Genomic DNA, 15,545 nt, shown 5'->3' on the forward strand with positions numbered 1-15,545 from the left:
ACCCTGGGCACTTAACTCCAGACCCTAGACCCTTAACTCTAGACCCTTAAGCCTACAGCCTAAAACCTAAACACTAGACTCTAGACACTGGACACTAGACACTGGACTGTAGACCCTTAATCCTAGATACTAAACCCTAGACGCTAGACCTTTGACCCTGGGCACTTATCTCCAGACCCCAGATGTGTAACTCTAGACCCTTAAGCCTACGGTCTAAACCCTAGACACTACACCCTATACACAGGACTATAGACACTGGACCTTTGACCCGGGTCACTTAGCTCCAGACTCGAAACCCTTAACCCTAGACCCTTAGGCCTACATCATAAACTCTAGACACTTGAAAATGGACCTTTAATCCTAGATACTAAACCCTTGATGCTGGACCCTTGACACTGGGCACTTAACTTCAGACCCTAGATCCTTAATTCTAGACACTTAAGCCTACAGCCTAAACCCTAGATACTGGACCCTAGACACTAGAGTCTTGACCCTGGGCACTGAACTCCAGACCCTAGACCCTTAGCCTACAGCCTAAAACCTGGACACTAGACTCTAGACAATTTTGGGGTCGGTTCAGGGATCTTTGGAGCGGTTCAGGGATCTTTTGAGTGGTTCGGGGTTTCCTGGGGGCGGTTCAGGGCTGTCAGGGACAGTTTGGGGCTCTTCCGGGCAGTTCGGGGCCCCCTGAGGGATTGTTCAGGGCTCCGGAGTTCAGATTGGGGCTCCCTGGGGGCGGTTCGGGGTCCCGGGAGTTGGTTCGGGGCTTCTGGGGCCATTCAGGGATCTTCGGGGCTGTTTGGGGATCTTCTGAACGATTCGGGTCAGCCCGGGTGTCGGTTCAGGCTGCCATGGGCAGTTCATGGCTGTTCAGGGCTCCTGGGTGTTAGTTTGGGGCTTCCGGGGCCATTTGGGGCTTCCTGGGGGCAGTTCATGGAACTTAGGAGTGGTTCGGGGCTGCCCGGTGGTTGGTTCGGGGCTCCATGGGGGCTTTGGGGGTCTTGGGGGTCAATTCGGGGCTTCCAGGGCCATTCAGGGAACTTTGGGGCAGTTTGGGCATCTTCAGAATGATTCAGGGCCGCCCGGGTGTCAGTTCGGGGCTGCCATGGGCAGTTCATGGCCGTTCAGGGCTCCCGGGGATCAGTTCGGGGCTTCCGGGGTCAGTTCGGGATCTTCGGGGCAGTTCGGGGAACTTAGGAGCAATTCGGGGCTTCCCGGGGGTGTTTGGGGCTCCATGGGGGCGGTTCAGGGCTCTTGGGGGTAGGTTTGGGGCTTCTGGGGCTGTTTGGGGATCTTCGGAGCAGTTCGGGGATCTTCAGAGTGGTTTGGGGCTGCCCGAGGGTGGTTGGGGGCTTCCAGGGCCATTTGGGGATCTTCAGGGTGGTTCGGGGCTCCCGGGGGTTGGTTAGGGGCTTCTGGAGCTGTTCAGGGATCTTAGGAGCGGTTCGGAGCTGCCCTGGGGTCGGTTCGGGGCTTCTGCGGGCCGTTTGGGGCTCCTCGGGAACTATTTGGGGTTTCCGGGGACTTTCTGGGATCTTTGTTTTGGTTCGGAGATCTTCAGAGCAGTTCGGGGCTGCCCTGGGGGCAGTTTGGGGCTGCCAGGGACAGTTCGGGGCTCTTTGGTGCAGTTCGGGGCCCCCCGGGGGGTAGTTCGCGGCTCCCAAGTTCGTTCTGGAGCTCCTGGGGGTCGGTTCGGGGCTGCCCAGGTGTCAGTTCGTGGCTGCCAGGGACAGTTTGGGGCGGTTCGGGGTGGTTCGGGGTGGTTCGGGACCCTCCCCGGGCGCTTTGAGGCTTCTGGGGGTCAGTTTGGGGCTTCCAGGGTCATTTGGGGACCTTTGTTTCGGTTTGGGGAACTTTGGAGCCGTTCGGGGCTGCCCCGGGGGGAAGTTCAGGGCTCCCGGGGTCAGTTCAGGGCTCCTGGGGCGGTTCAGAGGTCCTGGGGGTCGGTTCGGGGCTTTCGGGGCCGTTCAGGGAACTTCAGAGTGGTTCGGGGCTGCCCAGATGTTGGCTCGGGGCTCCCGAGGGGCAGTTCAGGGATCTTCAGGGCGGTTCAGGTTGCCCCGGGGGGTAATTCGGGGCTCCCAGGGTCGTTTCATGGCTCCAGGGCCAGTCTGGGGCTCCCAGGGTTCGGTCTGGGGCTTCCGGGGCCTTTCGGGGATCCTCGGGGCGGTTCGGGGATCTTCGGAGCAGTTTGGGGCTGCCCCGGGGGCGGTTCGGTGCTGTCAGGGACAGTTCACGGCTCTCGGGGTGGTTTGGAGCCCCCCGGGGGCAATTCAGAGCTCCTGGGGGTCAGTTTGGGGCTTCCAGGGGTTGGTCCAGGGCTGCCAGGGGCGGTTCAGGGCGGTTCAGGACCCCCCCCGAGGCGGTTCGGGGCTGCCCAGGGTGTAGTTCAGGGCTCCGGGGGACCTGAGTGGTTAACTGCAGAGCTTGTTAATTACTCTAATTATCTCATCTGACCCTTCATCTCTCTCTCTTCCCCCCCACCACATCCCAGTCTGTCCTGGTTTGAGCCAGGATTAAGCCAATTTTTCTTTTCACTGATTTTTTTTTCCTTCAGTAAGCTTTCTTTTAACTAGCAACTGTGTGTTCTGCTAGGCTGATAAGACAGTGGAATGTTTTTCTAACTACTAAGGTTTCAAGGTTACACCTTCACTCCGCCAGCTCAGACACTATGGGGAGGTCTCTGACCCCCCCCCGTGGGAGGCTGAGTTAGACAGACAGCAAAATTGGCCAAAGATATTCCATTCCATATATCTACGTAAGCTCAAAGGAAGGTCAGAGATCATAGAAGACAGCTTCCTTCTTCTTCTCGCCTTCTCTTCCGTCCATGGCCGGCGTCCGGGGACGACTCTGTTCATCCATCACCGTCGACCCTTAGGCTCGAGCTCTCCTGACCCTCATCACTCTCTGCTTTCTCCAGCAGCAGCTCCGGGATTCCTTGGGACTCTTCCCAGTTCAGGGGAGTGCTGTGGGAGTTGCTGGGGGTGGGGGGAGGCCAGAGGCTTTTGCCCATATCTGAATATATCTGTATATAATTGTATATATTTTCTGGTATGATTCATTAGTGTTTTAATTAAAGCTGTGTAGTTTAGTTTTCAATCCAGCCAAGTCTCTCTCTTTTTCTCTCTCTCCCTCCCTACCTGGGTGGGGGGGGGAGGGGATCGAGAGCATTGTTGTCGGACCTGAGTCAAACAGTGACACAGTCCCTCTTCCCCCATGTCTCCTGTTCCCTCCAGCTCCTCTCCGGGTTCTTTCCCCCTCTCCCCGGCCCCAGTCCCGGTGCTGTCAGCCCAGGTCGAGTTTCTTAGGGGCGATTTGGGTCTCCAGGGTTCAGTTCGGAGCTCACTGGGGCGGTTCGGAACTCCTGGGGGTCGTTTTGGGTCTTCCGGGGCCATTTGGGGATCTTCAGGGTGGTTCGGGGATCTTCAAAGTGGTTCGGGGCTGCCCCAGGGCAGTTCGGGGCTTCCGGGATCATTCAGGGATCTCCCAGGTGGTTCGGGGCACCCCGGGGTGTTGTTCAGGGCTCCCGGGGTCAGTTCGGGTCTCCCTGGGTGCGGTTCGGAGCTCCTGGGCATCAGTTCAGGGCTTTCGGGGCTGTTTGGGGAACTTCAGAGCGGTTTGGGTACCCCGGGGGGTAGTTGGGGGCTCCTGGGGTCGGTTCGGGGCTCCTGGGGGTCGGTTCAGGGCTCCCTGGGTAGTTCAGGGCCTACTGGTGTTCGGTTTTGTGCTTTCGGGGCCATTCATGGATTTTCAGAGCGGTTCAGGGCTACCGGGGGTAGTTTCATGGCTCCAGGGGCAGTTTGGGGCTCTTGGGGCTCGGTTTGGGGCATCCACGGCCTTTCAGGGATCTTCGGAGCGGTTCGGGGCTGCCCCAGGGGCGGTTCAGGGCTGCCAGGGACAGTTCAGGGCACCCCAGGGGGTAGTTCGGGGCTCCCGGGGTCGGTTCGGGGCTGCCAGGGTCAGTTCGGGGCTCCTGGGGGTTGGCTCGGGGCTTCTGGGACCGTGTGGGGATCTTCAGGGCGGTTCGGGGAACTTTGGAACTTTTGGGTCAAGTGTCCAGTTTCTAGGGTCTAGGGTTTAGGCTGTAGGCTTCAAGGTCTAGAGTTACGGGTCTAGGGTCTGGAGTCAAGTGCCCAGGGTCAAGGGTCTAGCGTTTAGTATCTAGGGTTAAGGGTCTACAGTCCAGTGTCAAGGGTTTGGTGGCTAGGGTTTAGGCTGCAGGCTTAAGGGTCTAGCATTACGAGTCTAGGGTCTGGAGTTTCGTGCCCAGGGTCAAGTCTCCAGGGTTTAGTTTCTGGGGTCTACGGTCCAGTGTCTAGGGTTTAGGCTGTAGGCTAGGGGTCTAGAGTTACAGGGCTAGGGTCTGGAGTTATGTGCCCTGGGTCAAGTGTCCAGTTTCTAGGGTCTAGGGTTTAGGCTGTAGGCTACGGGGTCTAGAGTTACGGGTCTAGGGTCTGGAGTCAAGTGCCCAGGGTCAAGAGTCTAGGGTTTAGTATCTAGGGTTAAGGGTCTACAGTCCAGTGTCTAGGGTCTAGTGTCCAGGGCGTAAGCTGTGGTCTTTAGGGTCTAACATCTGGAGTTAAGTACCCAGGATCAATGGTCTTGTGTTTAGTATCTAAAGTTAATGGTGTAGGGCCCAGTGTCTAGTGTATAGGGTTTAGGCTGCAGGCTTAAGGGTCTAGCTTTACGAGTCTAGGGTCTGGAATTAAGTGCCCAGGGTCAAGGCTCTAGGGTTAGGAATCTGGGGTCTAGGGTCCAGTGTCTGGGGTCTTGTGGCTAGGGTTTAGGCTGTAGGCTTGAGGGTCGAGAGTTACGAGTCTAGGGTCTGGAGTTATGTGCCCCAGGTCAAGTGTCCAGTTTCTAGCGTCTAGGGTTTAGGCTGTAGGCTTAAGGGTCTACAGTTACGGGTCTAGGGTCTGGACTTAAGTGCCTAGGGTCAAGGGTCTAGTGTTTAGTATCTTGGGCCTACGGTCCAGTGTCTAGGGTTTAGGCTGTAGGCTTAAGGGTCTAGAGTTACGGATCTAGGGTCTGCAGTTAACTGCCGAGGAACAAGGCTCTAGATTCTAGGGTTTACTATCAAGGGTTAACAGGCTAGGGTCCAGTGTCTAGGGTCTATTGTCCAGGGTTTAGGCTGTAGGCTTAAGTGTCCAGAGTTATGGGTCTAGGGGCTGGAGTTAAGTGCGCAGGGTCAAGGCTATAGGGTATAGGGTTTAGTATCTAGGTTTAAGGGTCTAGGGTGCAGTCTTTAGGCTGTAGCGTCTAGGGTTTGGACTGTAGGCTTAAGGGTCGAGAGTTATGGGTCTAGGGTCTGGAGTTATGTGCCCAGAGACAAGGGTCTAGGGTTTAGTTTCTTGGGTCTACTGTCCAGTGTCTAGGGTCTAGTGTCCAGGGTGTAAGCTGTCGTCTTTAGGGTCTAACGTCTGGAGTTAAGGACCCAGGGTCAAGGGTCTTGAGTTTAGTATCTAAGGTTAATTGTGTAGGGTCTAGTGTATAGGGTTTAGGCTGTGGCCTTAAGGGTTTAGGTTTCTGGATCTAGGGTCTGGAGTTAAGTACCCAGGATCACGGCTCTAGTGTTTAGTATGTAGGTTCTAGAGTCCAGTGTCTAGGGTCTAGTGACTCGGGTTTAGGCTGCAGTCTTAAGAGTCTAGAGTTACGGGTTTACGGTCTGGATTTAAGTTCCCAGGGTCAAGGGTCTAGGCTCTAGGGTTTAGTATCTAGGTTTAAGGGTCTAGGGTCTAGTGTCTAGGCTGTAAACTGTGGGCTTAAGGGCCTAGAGTTATGGGTCTAGGGTCTGGAGTCAAGTGCCCAGGACCAAGGGTACAGTTTCTAGGATCCAGAGTCTAGGGTCCAGTGTCTAGGTTTTAGGCTGTAGGCTTAAGGGCCTGGGGTTACACATCTAGGGTCTGGAGTTAAGTGCCCAGGGTCAAGGGTCTAGGGACTACGGTTTAGTATCTAGGGTCTGGAGTTAAGGGCCCAGGAGCAAGGGTCCAGTGTCTAGCATCTAGTGTCTAGGGTTTAGGCTGTGCGCTTAAGGGTCTAGAGTTCCAGGTCTAGGGTCTGGAGTTAAGTGCCCAGAGTCAAGGGTCCGGTGTCTAGCATCTAGTGTCTAGGGTTTAGGCTGTAGGCTTAAGGGTCTAGAGTTAGGCGTCTGGGGTCTAGAGTTAAGTGCCCAGGGTCAAGGGTCTAAGGACAAGAGTTTAATATCTAGGGTCCAGTGTCTAGGGTTTAGGATGTAGGCTTAAGGGTCTAGGGTCTGGAGTTATATACCCAGGGTAAAGGCTCTAGTGTCTAGAGTCCAGTGGTTATGTTCCAGAGTCTATGGTCTAGTGTCTAGGGTGTAGTGTTTAGGATTTATTCTATAGACCTAAGGGTCTAGAGTTACGGGTCTAGGGTCTGGAGTTAAGTGCCCAGGAGCAAGGGTCCAGTGTCTAGGGTCCAGTGTCTATGGTCTAGTGTCTAGGGTTTAGGTTGTAGGCTTAAGAGTCTAGGATTAAGGGCCTAGGGTCTGGAGTTAAGTGCCTAGGTACAAGGCTCTATAGTCTAGAGTTTAGTATCGGGGGTCCAGTGTCTACGATCTAGGGTCCAGAGTCTAGGATCTAGTGTCTAGGGTTTAGGCTGTAGCCTTAAGGGTCTAGGGTCTGGAGTTAAGTGCCCAGGGTCAAGGGTCTAAGGACTAGGGTTTAATATCGTTTAGTACCTAGGGTCTAGTGTCTAATGTCTAGGGTTTGGGTTGTAGGCTTAAGAGTCTATAGTTACAGGTCTAGGGTCTCGAGTTAAGCGCCCAGGGTCAAGGATCTAGGGTCTAGGGTCCCGTGTCTAGAGTCAAGTGTCTAGGGTCCCGTGTCTAGGGTTTAGCCTGTAGCCTTAAGGGTCTAGGGTCTGGAATTATATGCCCAGGGTAAAGGGTCTAGAGTCTAAAGTCCAGTGATTAGGTTCCAGAGTCTAGGGTCTAGTGTCTAGGGTCTAGTGTTTAGGATTTGTGCTATAGGCTTAAGAGTCTAGAGTTACGGGTCGAGGGTCTGGAGTTAAGGGTCCAGGAGCAAGGGTCCAGTGTCTAGGGTCTAGTGTCTAGGGTTTAGGCTGTAGGCTTAAGGGTCAAGAGTTACGGGTCTAGGGTCTGGATTCATGTGCCCAGTGTCAAAGGTCTAAGGTCTAGTGTCCAGTGTCTAGGGTCTAGTCTCTATGGTTTAGGTTGTAGACTTAAGGGTCAAGAGTTACAGGTCTACGGTCTGGAGTTAAGTGCCCAGGGTCAATGGTCTAGGGTCTAGGGTTTAGTATCTAGGGTTTAGTATCTGGGGTCTACAGTCCAGTGTCTAGGGTCTAGTGTTTAGGGTTTAGGCTGTAGGCTAAGGGTCTAGAGTTACGGGTCTAGGGTCTAGAGTAAAGTGCCCAGGATCAAGGGTCTAGGATCTAGTGTCTAGGGTTTTGGCTGTGGCTTAAGGGTCTAGAGTTACCGGTCTAGGGTCTGGAGTTAACTGCCTAGGTACAAGGCTCTATAGTCTATACGATTAGTATCTGGGATCCAGTGTCTATGGTCTAGGGTCCAGTGTCTAGGGTCTAGGGTTTAGGCTGTAGCCTTAAGGGTCTAGGGTTAAGGGTCTAGGGTCTGGTTTTAAGTGTCCAGGAGCACTTGTCCCCTTTACTTGTCTGCTGCCCAGTAGAGCCCAGACTGGGCCCTAAGCCTCCATGGGGTCAGGCTGCCCTATACCCAGGGTCAGCTCTGATGATGAAGCCATGCAAGGTCGAGAAGGCCCAGCTGGGGGCTGCTCCTCACTCCAGGACTGCTGTTCAGCTCCAGCTGCCGCCCTTGGTTTTGGCCTTGCTACATTGCAGGCACACCTGCGCCAGTCAGGTGCCTCACTGACTCACACCTTGCACCTACCTTTTCTCAGAAGGTCACCAGATCTTCAGTTTGCTCTCCTTGAAGTCAGAACATATGCTCACCCATCATCCCATCCTGGATGTGGCCTGAAGACACCATCTCAGTGCTGCTGTAGTCTCCAGAAAGAGGCCTTCTTCAACACGGAAAAGCTAAGAGGGAACCACGTCCTCTGACGGCTTGAATCTCAAGCATTTCCAACAGTGGAGAACTGAATGTGTCTTTGGGCAACCTGTTCCAAAGTCTCACTGGCCTCACTGCTGTGCCCTTTGGAGCGCACTACCTGGCACCTTTGTGGAGTCCATGGAGAGAAATAAACATTTAAATTACCGATCCAGATGTGACTGTCTCCATCAAGGAGAAGTGAATAATATCCCCAGCTGCTCTGTGTCCTGTGTTCTCAAACAGTCCCAAAACATCCTGATTGGCAGCTCCAGAGAGGGTAAGGGAAAAATCTTACAGAGAAATCTTACAGAGAAATCTTACCATTTCTGGGACTGCTCCATGAGGATGAGCCTGGAGCTGAGGGTGACCATGACACAGGCCATGCCCTCCCCAAGGAGGACACAGCCCTGCAACATAGTGTGGAAGCAGAATGGTGCTGGTAACAGGGTCCATTACATCAGGGTCCATCAACAGTTTCAGACAAGGTGAGGGCAGGACCCAGGTCCAGAGCCCAACAAGGAGGAGGCAGGGATGGGACAGAGACAAGATGAGGGACAAGGCTACAGCCCAGGTCAGACTGGCACATGGCCAAGATGGAGTCAGACCTGGGCACAATTGCAATGTCACTGACACAACGATTGAACCTGAGCTGCTCCTAGACCCATGAGCAAGGCATGGGAGGAGCCCCCAGGTGAGGCTGATCATGGCCATCAAGGCCCTGATGGACAGGATTAATTACTGCTCGCAGGATTTGACCTCTCCACAGCAAATGTAGAGTCACAGTCTGACACCTTCATTTTCAGTGCTCCAGGTGGTGTGAGATAACCCTCTCCTGCCGCAGGGATTTCCATGGGCATTCAGTGCCCCCCCCACACCGGGGGTTGTCCACAAAAATAAATTCCTTATCTTCCTAGTGCTGTGAAGTTGTTGGGTGCATTGGAGGTGACAGCAGCAATGCTTGTCTCCTGCAACCTGGCCCTCCTGGCTCACACTCCACACTGAAGGGTTTTGAGATGGGAAAGATGGATGCCACAGCTCCAACTCCATCTTAGCACCCCTCCTCCACATAGAGGAGAGAGACACCAGGGCAGTCTCTTCTTCAAAGAACTTCAGCCTGTGGGAGCCCAGGTGCAACCTAGACATCCAGGTTTCCCAGGCAAGGAGCTGTGCGGGCCTCTGAGGGTTCATTGGAAACTGAATGAAGTTGTAAGAGTGGATCCAGCTGGATGTAAACACCATTAAAATGGTGATCTGAACTTGGAAATGGGCTGGGGTGGCTCAGAAATTACTTCAGGGGGGGAGTGGGTCTGACACCTTTGGGTATCTGAGGCTTCTGCACAGAGAACAGAAGACACCACATGGGACTTCAGGGTGAGTCTCCCCCACTGGCATTGGGAGAAAGAAGTGAAGAAGACAGCCTGCATCAGCTGAAATGTGCTGCCTTCTTCCATTGTGAAGCAAAGCTTTGAGAGGACAAGGAGGCTTGTGTCCACTTTAGGTGGGTGCACTCTGTGCTGATGTTTTAGCATGAGACCCTCAAAATCTGGGATTAAAATCTCTCATTCTTCACAGCTACAGAAAAAGCATCCGTGTCCACTGGGCCAGTCTCTCCTGCCTTTGTATCTGAGGCAGACACTGAGGAGCTGCTTCTTCTCAGGTGCCAGTCAAAGCTGCTAGGAGGCATTCCATCACAGGAGCAACCTCCCATGGAGGACACAGGGCTTCCAACTAATGGTACATCTTGAGTCCACATCTGTAAGTGAGCTCACTGCAGCAGGTTACAGCCCAGGCTCCAATTTCTCTGACATCAGAGCTGACCAATACCACATAAACCAATGTAATCTTGCCTTCTGCACATGGGTGAGGTCAATCCCATTGCTCCTGTCCTGCTGACCAAGCCGGGGTGCTCTTGCTTACTGACCTTCCTCAATCTGCCTCTTCAAGAGAGCAGCTGGAGGTCTGCTGTAGAGGTTTGGAGCCTACCATCCCTGCCTGGAGGTGTTGGAGAGCAACAGCTTGGAGCTACCATCCCAACAGGAGCTTAATTGTGTTGTTTTCACCATGTGTAAAAAGAAAGCTGAGAAGCAGGAGAAAACCTTTGGGAGACTGAATTCTGCTTTATAGCCCAGGACACTGCACAGAGCAGAGGACATTTGGAGGCTGCTGGACACTCGCTGGAGAGCTGCTGAGAGAAAGCTGCAAGGGCAGAACAAGCCCCAGTCCTGGGTCAGAGTTTGGGAGTAGACCAAGGGAAGGAAAGACCAACGTGGGGAAGAGGCAAAGGGTGAGACCCTGGCCATGGTCTTCACTCTCCAGCATTGTCAGCACAGAGGTCACCCCATTACACTGGAGAGTGCAAGTAGGTGATGAAGGTGCTGAGGCAAGTCTGGGGGTTGTTCTTTAGCCAGTGAGTCTTTGCCAAGGGGATTGCCCGTTCCCCCTGCACAAGATCACCTCTTCTCCCTCAAGAGCTTCAAATTAGTAGCTTTGAGGTGTTCCCTCATCCAATGCCACCACACAGTCCTTGCACATCTCCTATTTTAACCCCTGACCTGGACTGTGCTAGGGGTGGCAGGAGAAGGGGTATTGCCTCTAAAAGAAGGGCTGAGACTCCTCACCCTGCCTGGGCCTGTCTGTCTGGGGGATAAGGATATGTGTTTGGCCTCGCAGAGCAGTGCTTGGGGACCCTGCAGGGAAGAGGAAGGTACCTTTTGCCTCTCTGAGGCACAGCTTTCCTGCCTCAGAGCAAAGGGCTCTCTGTCCTTCCAGTGTCAGCCAGGTGCTCAGGGGACAACCTTGAGGACAGGAGGCACAGTGCTCTTGGCTACAGTGGAAGGACTTTCTTTGGGAATGCCAAAGAGGAAACGGGCTCACAACAACACTGTGAAGCCCATGGACATGGGCAAAAGTAGGATCTCATCTAGGAAAACCTGTTTTTCCCCTTTCCCAGGCAAGGAGCCCTTCACAGGACCATCCATGTTATCTGCAGTAGCACAGAGTCACTTGCTGTTCTCATTCCAAGTCCTCTTTAAAGGACCATTCCCACATTCTTTCTAAAGCAAGTACAGAGATGCTCTTTATTAAATGTCTCCCTCTTAAGACCAAACTGTGATGGTGATGGAGAAAGAAGGAGGGGAAAATGGGACATCACTATTGGAGTTCCTCCTGGTGGGAATGGGAAACATTCCCCTGCCCTAGGCTGTACTCTTCCTTCTCTTTCTCATCATCTGCTTGGTGACTGGGGTTGGGAACATCCTCATTGTTGTGCTGGTGGGGACAGAGCAGCACCTGCACACTCCCACACAGCCACATACTTCTTCCTGGGCAATCTCTCCTCCTTGGAGACTTTCTACAGCTCCACCACCCTGCCCTGCCTACTGGCCAGCTTCCTGACTGGGGACAGGACCATCTCTGCTCATGCCTGTGTGGCTCAGTTCTAATTCTTTGCTGCTTTTGCAACGACCAAGTGTTACTTGCTGATAGCCATGTCCTATGAGTGGTACTTAGCCATATGCCAACCCTTGCTTTACATAAGCCTCATGACCTGGAAGGTCTGTCTACAGCTGGCGGCTGGTTCTTGGCTGCTGGGATTGATGATTTCTACTATACTGACTTCTCTCCTGCCCCAGTTACAGTTCTGTGTCCCCAAGATGATCAACCACTTCTTTGGTGACTTTGCCTCACTGCTGGAGCTTGCCTGCAGTGACACCAGCATGGCCATGCTTGCTGCTTGCTCTTTGGCTTTTCAAATGTAATCTTCCTCTTCCTACTCACGCTGGTGTCCTATATGTGCATCATAGCTGCCATCCTGAGGATCCTATCCAACACAGGAAAGCAGAAGGCTTTCACCTGCTCCTCTCACCTCACCAACATCACTGTTTTCTACGGCTTCCTCTTTGCTGTCCTTGTCCTGCCCAGAACAGCCCCAGTGCAGCAGCTCAGCAAAGTGTTCTTCTTCTTCTACACTGTCATTACACCTCCGGTCAATCCCCTCATCTACAGCCTGAGGAAAAGGGAGGTCAGGGAGGCCCTGAGGAAAGGACTCAGGGAAGCCCTGGCCTTCACCCAGACTCTGTAGTATGCGTTGCATCATGGGGTAGGAATGGTCCTTCCGGGAACCACTGAGGATGAAGTGTGGGAAAGCATGTGCTGCATCCCAGGTACTCTCCAGGTGCCTCATGGATGTTTGTGAAAAATTAAGGATAATGGAGGATCCAGTTCCTCTGAGATCTTTTTGTCTTATTTAGAAGAGGCTGTGGGAAAGTCCCCGCTTGTGTGTATCATGACCATGAATAAAATTGCGTATATGCCCATTGGATGACAGGTTTTTCTGTGGAGATAAAAGAGAAACTAAGGTTGAACGAGGAGCTCTATGATTCTGTGATTCTCTTCCCAAGTGCCAGCATCTTGGCATTGTCTCTGGTGTTCTCTGGTGCTGTTCATCTCTGACTTGGGCGACTCGAGGTGTGTGGGGATGAGGAGCCAAACAGAGGCAGAAAGCCCTGGTCTCCACCCTGATTTCCTGCTTGGTGGGGGACACTAGGGGACACTTATGCTTACTGATAGCTCATCAGGGGCATCTTTAGAAGGGTTAAAGACTCAGAGCACTTATGGACTGGCAAGGGGATGACAGTAAAATGTCCCTGGTAAGAAATATTCCTATTTTTAATGGAATGTGAAATAGATGGAGGTGGTGAGGTGCAATTTTCCTGTTACTGAGGGCTAAAATGAGGTCTAAGCCCACCCCAGTTTTAGTTCCTTTCCCCTGGGATGATCAACCTTCCCTCTCCAGCCCTCCTTCCCTGCAGGAAAGCTGTAACCCCCTTCTGCCTGAGCCCTGAGCAGGGCTGGGCTGTGGTGCTCTGGATCAGGTGCCCATGGATCCTTACCAGAACTCTTGGGTCACTAATGGACAGGCACTGAAGGAACCTCCCTAGTCAAACCTTGTAGAGGGCTAACCAGGGCTCTGCAGCTGATCACGAGGAGAGAAAATTATCCTGGATCTCTGGCAAAGAGCTTGTTTTCCATATTAGCTCCATCACTTGGCGATGTATAGACAAAACCCGTTGCTGTACTGCAGGCTTCTGCAACAGATTTCTAGTTTAAATCAATTGTAAAATATGAATAGGCACTTTTTTTTTTTTTTTTTTTTTTTTTTTAGTTAATGGCCCCGTAGCTGGCAGCTCTTCCTATGTGGCTAGTAGCACTTTCTAAACTGGAGAGTGATTCTGTAGGGAGCCCTGCCAGGATTTGGAGCCAAAAGTAACAGGGGAATGCTTTCTACCTTGGATGTCTTATAGAATCATGTAGAATCAGAGAATCCTTTTCATTGGAAAAGACCTTTAAGATCATCAAGTCCAAACATTAATGCAATGCTGCCAAAGCCACCACTAAACCATGTCTCTTAGCACCACATCTGCGCAGCTTTTAAATCCCTCCAGGGATTGGGGTCCCACCAGTGCGCTGGGCAGCCTGTGCCAGGGCCTGACAACCCCTTTGATGGATAAATTTCTCCCAATATCCAATCTAAACCTCCCCTGGCACAACTTGAGGCCATTTCTTCTTGTCCAGTCACTTGTTCCCTGGGAGAAGAGACTGACCCCCCTCACTCTAACTGCCTTTCAGGTAGATGAAGAGAGCGAGAAGGTATCCCCTCAGCCTCCTTTTCTCCTCTGGACATGTCAATGCCCTTCTTGTCAGGAGGGCCCAAAGCTCGACGCAGGATTCGAGATGTGGTCTCAGCAGTCCTGAGTACAGGGGGACAATCACTTTCCTAGTCCTACTGGCCACACTATTGCTACCGATGCAAGCCAAGATGCTGTTGGCCTTTTTGGCCACCTGGGGACACTGCTGACTCATCTTCAGCCGAGTGCCGACCAACACCCCAGTCTTGCTGCCATCCCTTTTGATATCCCTTGCCACCTATGCCTGTAGGTAGTGTAAACGGGTATGCAGGGTGGTTGGGTCCCGTCGAGTAGTGACCTAAAGTTTCAACCTCTAAAGCAGTTGGTGCTTCATTATTTTTCTGATATCACAGCTCCAAACTGTGGTTTTCTTCTTTTCCATTTTCTTATCTATATATATATATTTAAAAAAAAAAAAAAAAAACAAAAATTTGGTGCTGGATGGCATGGTTTTTCATCCTCCTATCCATCAGATACCTAAAACTGTAACCTCTTGCTGTGTTGAGTCAGGAACACTAATATTTTATTCCTATAAGTGCCAGACAACAACATTCAAACTTTGGTGACCTGTTTCAGAATATCATCTATCTATTGTCAAATGGAACAATATAGAATATCATGTATATACTGTAAAATTGAAGCCTGGGGTGGGAGGATGCAGATCCTACCTCTTTAGCTGATATGGTATGAGCAATGGGTGGCTGCTAATCACCTTGCAGTGGGAGATTACAGGTATATTGTTTCCACCCCAAGTTTTGCTGTTATGTTGGGATCACAAAGAAGACATCTTTTATATCCAACACATATCTAGCACAGTAATTTATTGCATTAGTTGTCCCTACCCTCTACTGACAGCAGCTGTTAGAGGGTCAGTGACTTTATTTAAAACCCTGTGCCGTGACCGTTCTGGTTTTTTAACAGGCCATGTGGGACTGTTATGTGATTAATGGGGTTTTATTTTCCCCTATAATACTCAAATTATTACTTTAACTGTGTGATTAATTCTGTTGCAGGTTTTATGGCAGGAACAGTTAAGAGTTTCCTCCCAGTAATGTATGAAATATGGCTTTACACCTGCAATTGTAAATGGTAAACCATGCCCTAGCTGGAGATTGTGCCTTAAGACACAAGTCAGCCACCAGATGAAGCCACCACGAACAGCAGGACACGTCAGATCACAGCACCCAGAGCGTGGAGACCAACCTGTCCCACCGTGTCCATGTGCGGCTGGACAGAACTTCCCCAGGGACAAACATTTCCCAGTCTCTTCTACCCAGAGGCCATGTACTGGTGGGAAACCCCCGTTCCTTCCTGCTGAGGGAAACCAGCATGAAAAAGGAGTCAGGAAACAGGGCTGAGGGTGTTTGTCCTCCCTTGGCATCCAGGGAGCCCCATGATGGAGGACGCTGAACCCAGGACCAGGGAGACACAGATAAACCTCAAACCAGGGAAATAATTGAGCTTAAATCCAGTGTCAGGGAAAGGAAATTAAACCTGGTATGGGGAGAAAAATAACTAAACCCAGTACCAGACGAAACTGAACCTAAACCTGTGTCGCGCGCCTGTTTCCCACAACCTGTAATCAGGAGAAAGAGAACTCCAAACCAGGCCTTGCCCCACAGACTGTTCAGCCAGGATTGAAAAAAAGAAACAAGATTGTGTGAAGCACTTGCTCTGAAAAATGTTAATTAAAACCGAAACAAACAAAACCAAACCAAACAACCCTGCTATTATTTTTTTTTTACTAAAAATATTTTCTTGATCATTAACAAATAAAACCCTTTTTGAAACATTATTCCATCTTTTTCTCATTTTTA

The 15,545-nt window shown here is 51.7% G+C and overlaps 1 protein-coding gene across 1 annotated transcript; it reads left to right on the forward strand.

Moving 5' to 3' along the window:
* Positions 1-11,242: 11,242 nt before the first annotated feature.
* Positions 11,243-12,122, forward strand: LOC127393461 (olfactory receptor 6B1-like; the record flags this gene model as incomplete). The annotated part of the gene is given in 3 exon segments (XM_051638545.1): positions 11,243-11,344; positions 11,347-11,775; positions 11,778-12,122. Coding segments are annotated over 3 exon segments (876 nt in total), but the record flags the coding sequence as incomplete, so codon positions are not given.
* Between the last annotated feature and the right edge of the window lie 3,423 nt (positions 12,123-15,545).

This window comes from Apus apus, chromosome 22 (assembly GCF_020740795.1).
Source record: "Apus apus isolate bApuApu2 chromosome 22, bApuApu2.pri.cur, whole genome shotgun sequence".
Classification (NCBI taxonomy): domain Eukaryota; kingdom Metazoa; phylum Chordata; class Aves; order Apodiformes; family Apodidae; genus Apus; species Apus apus.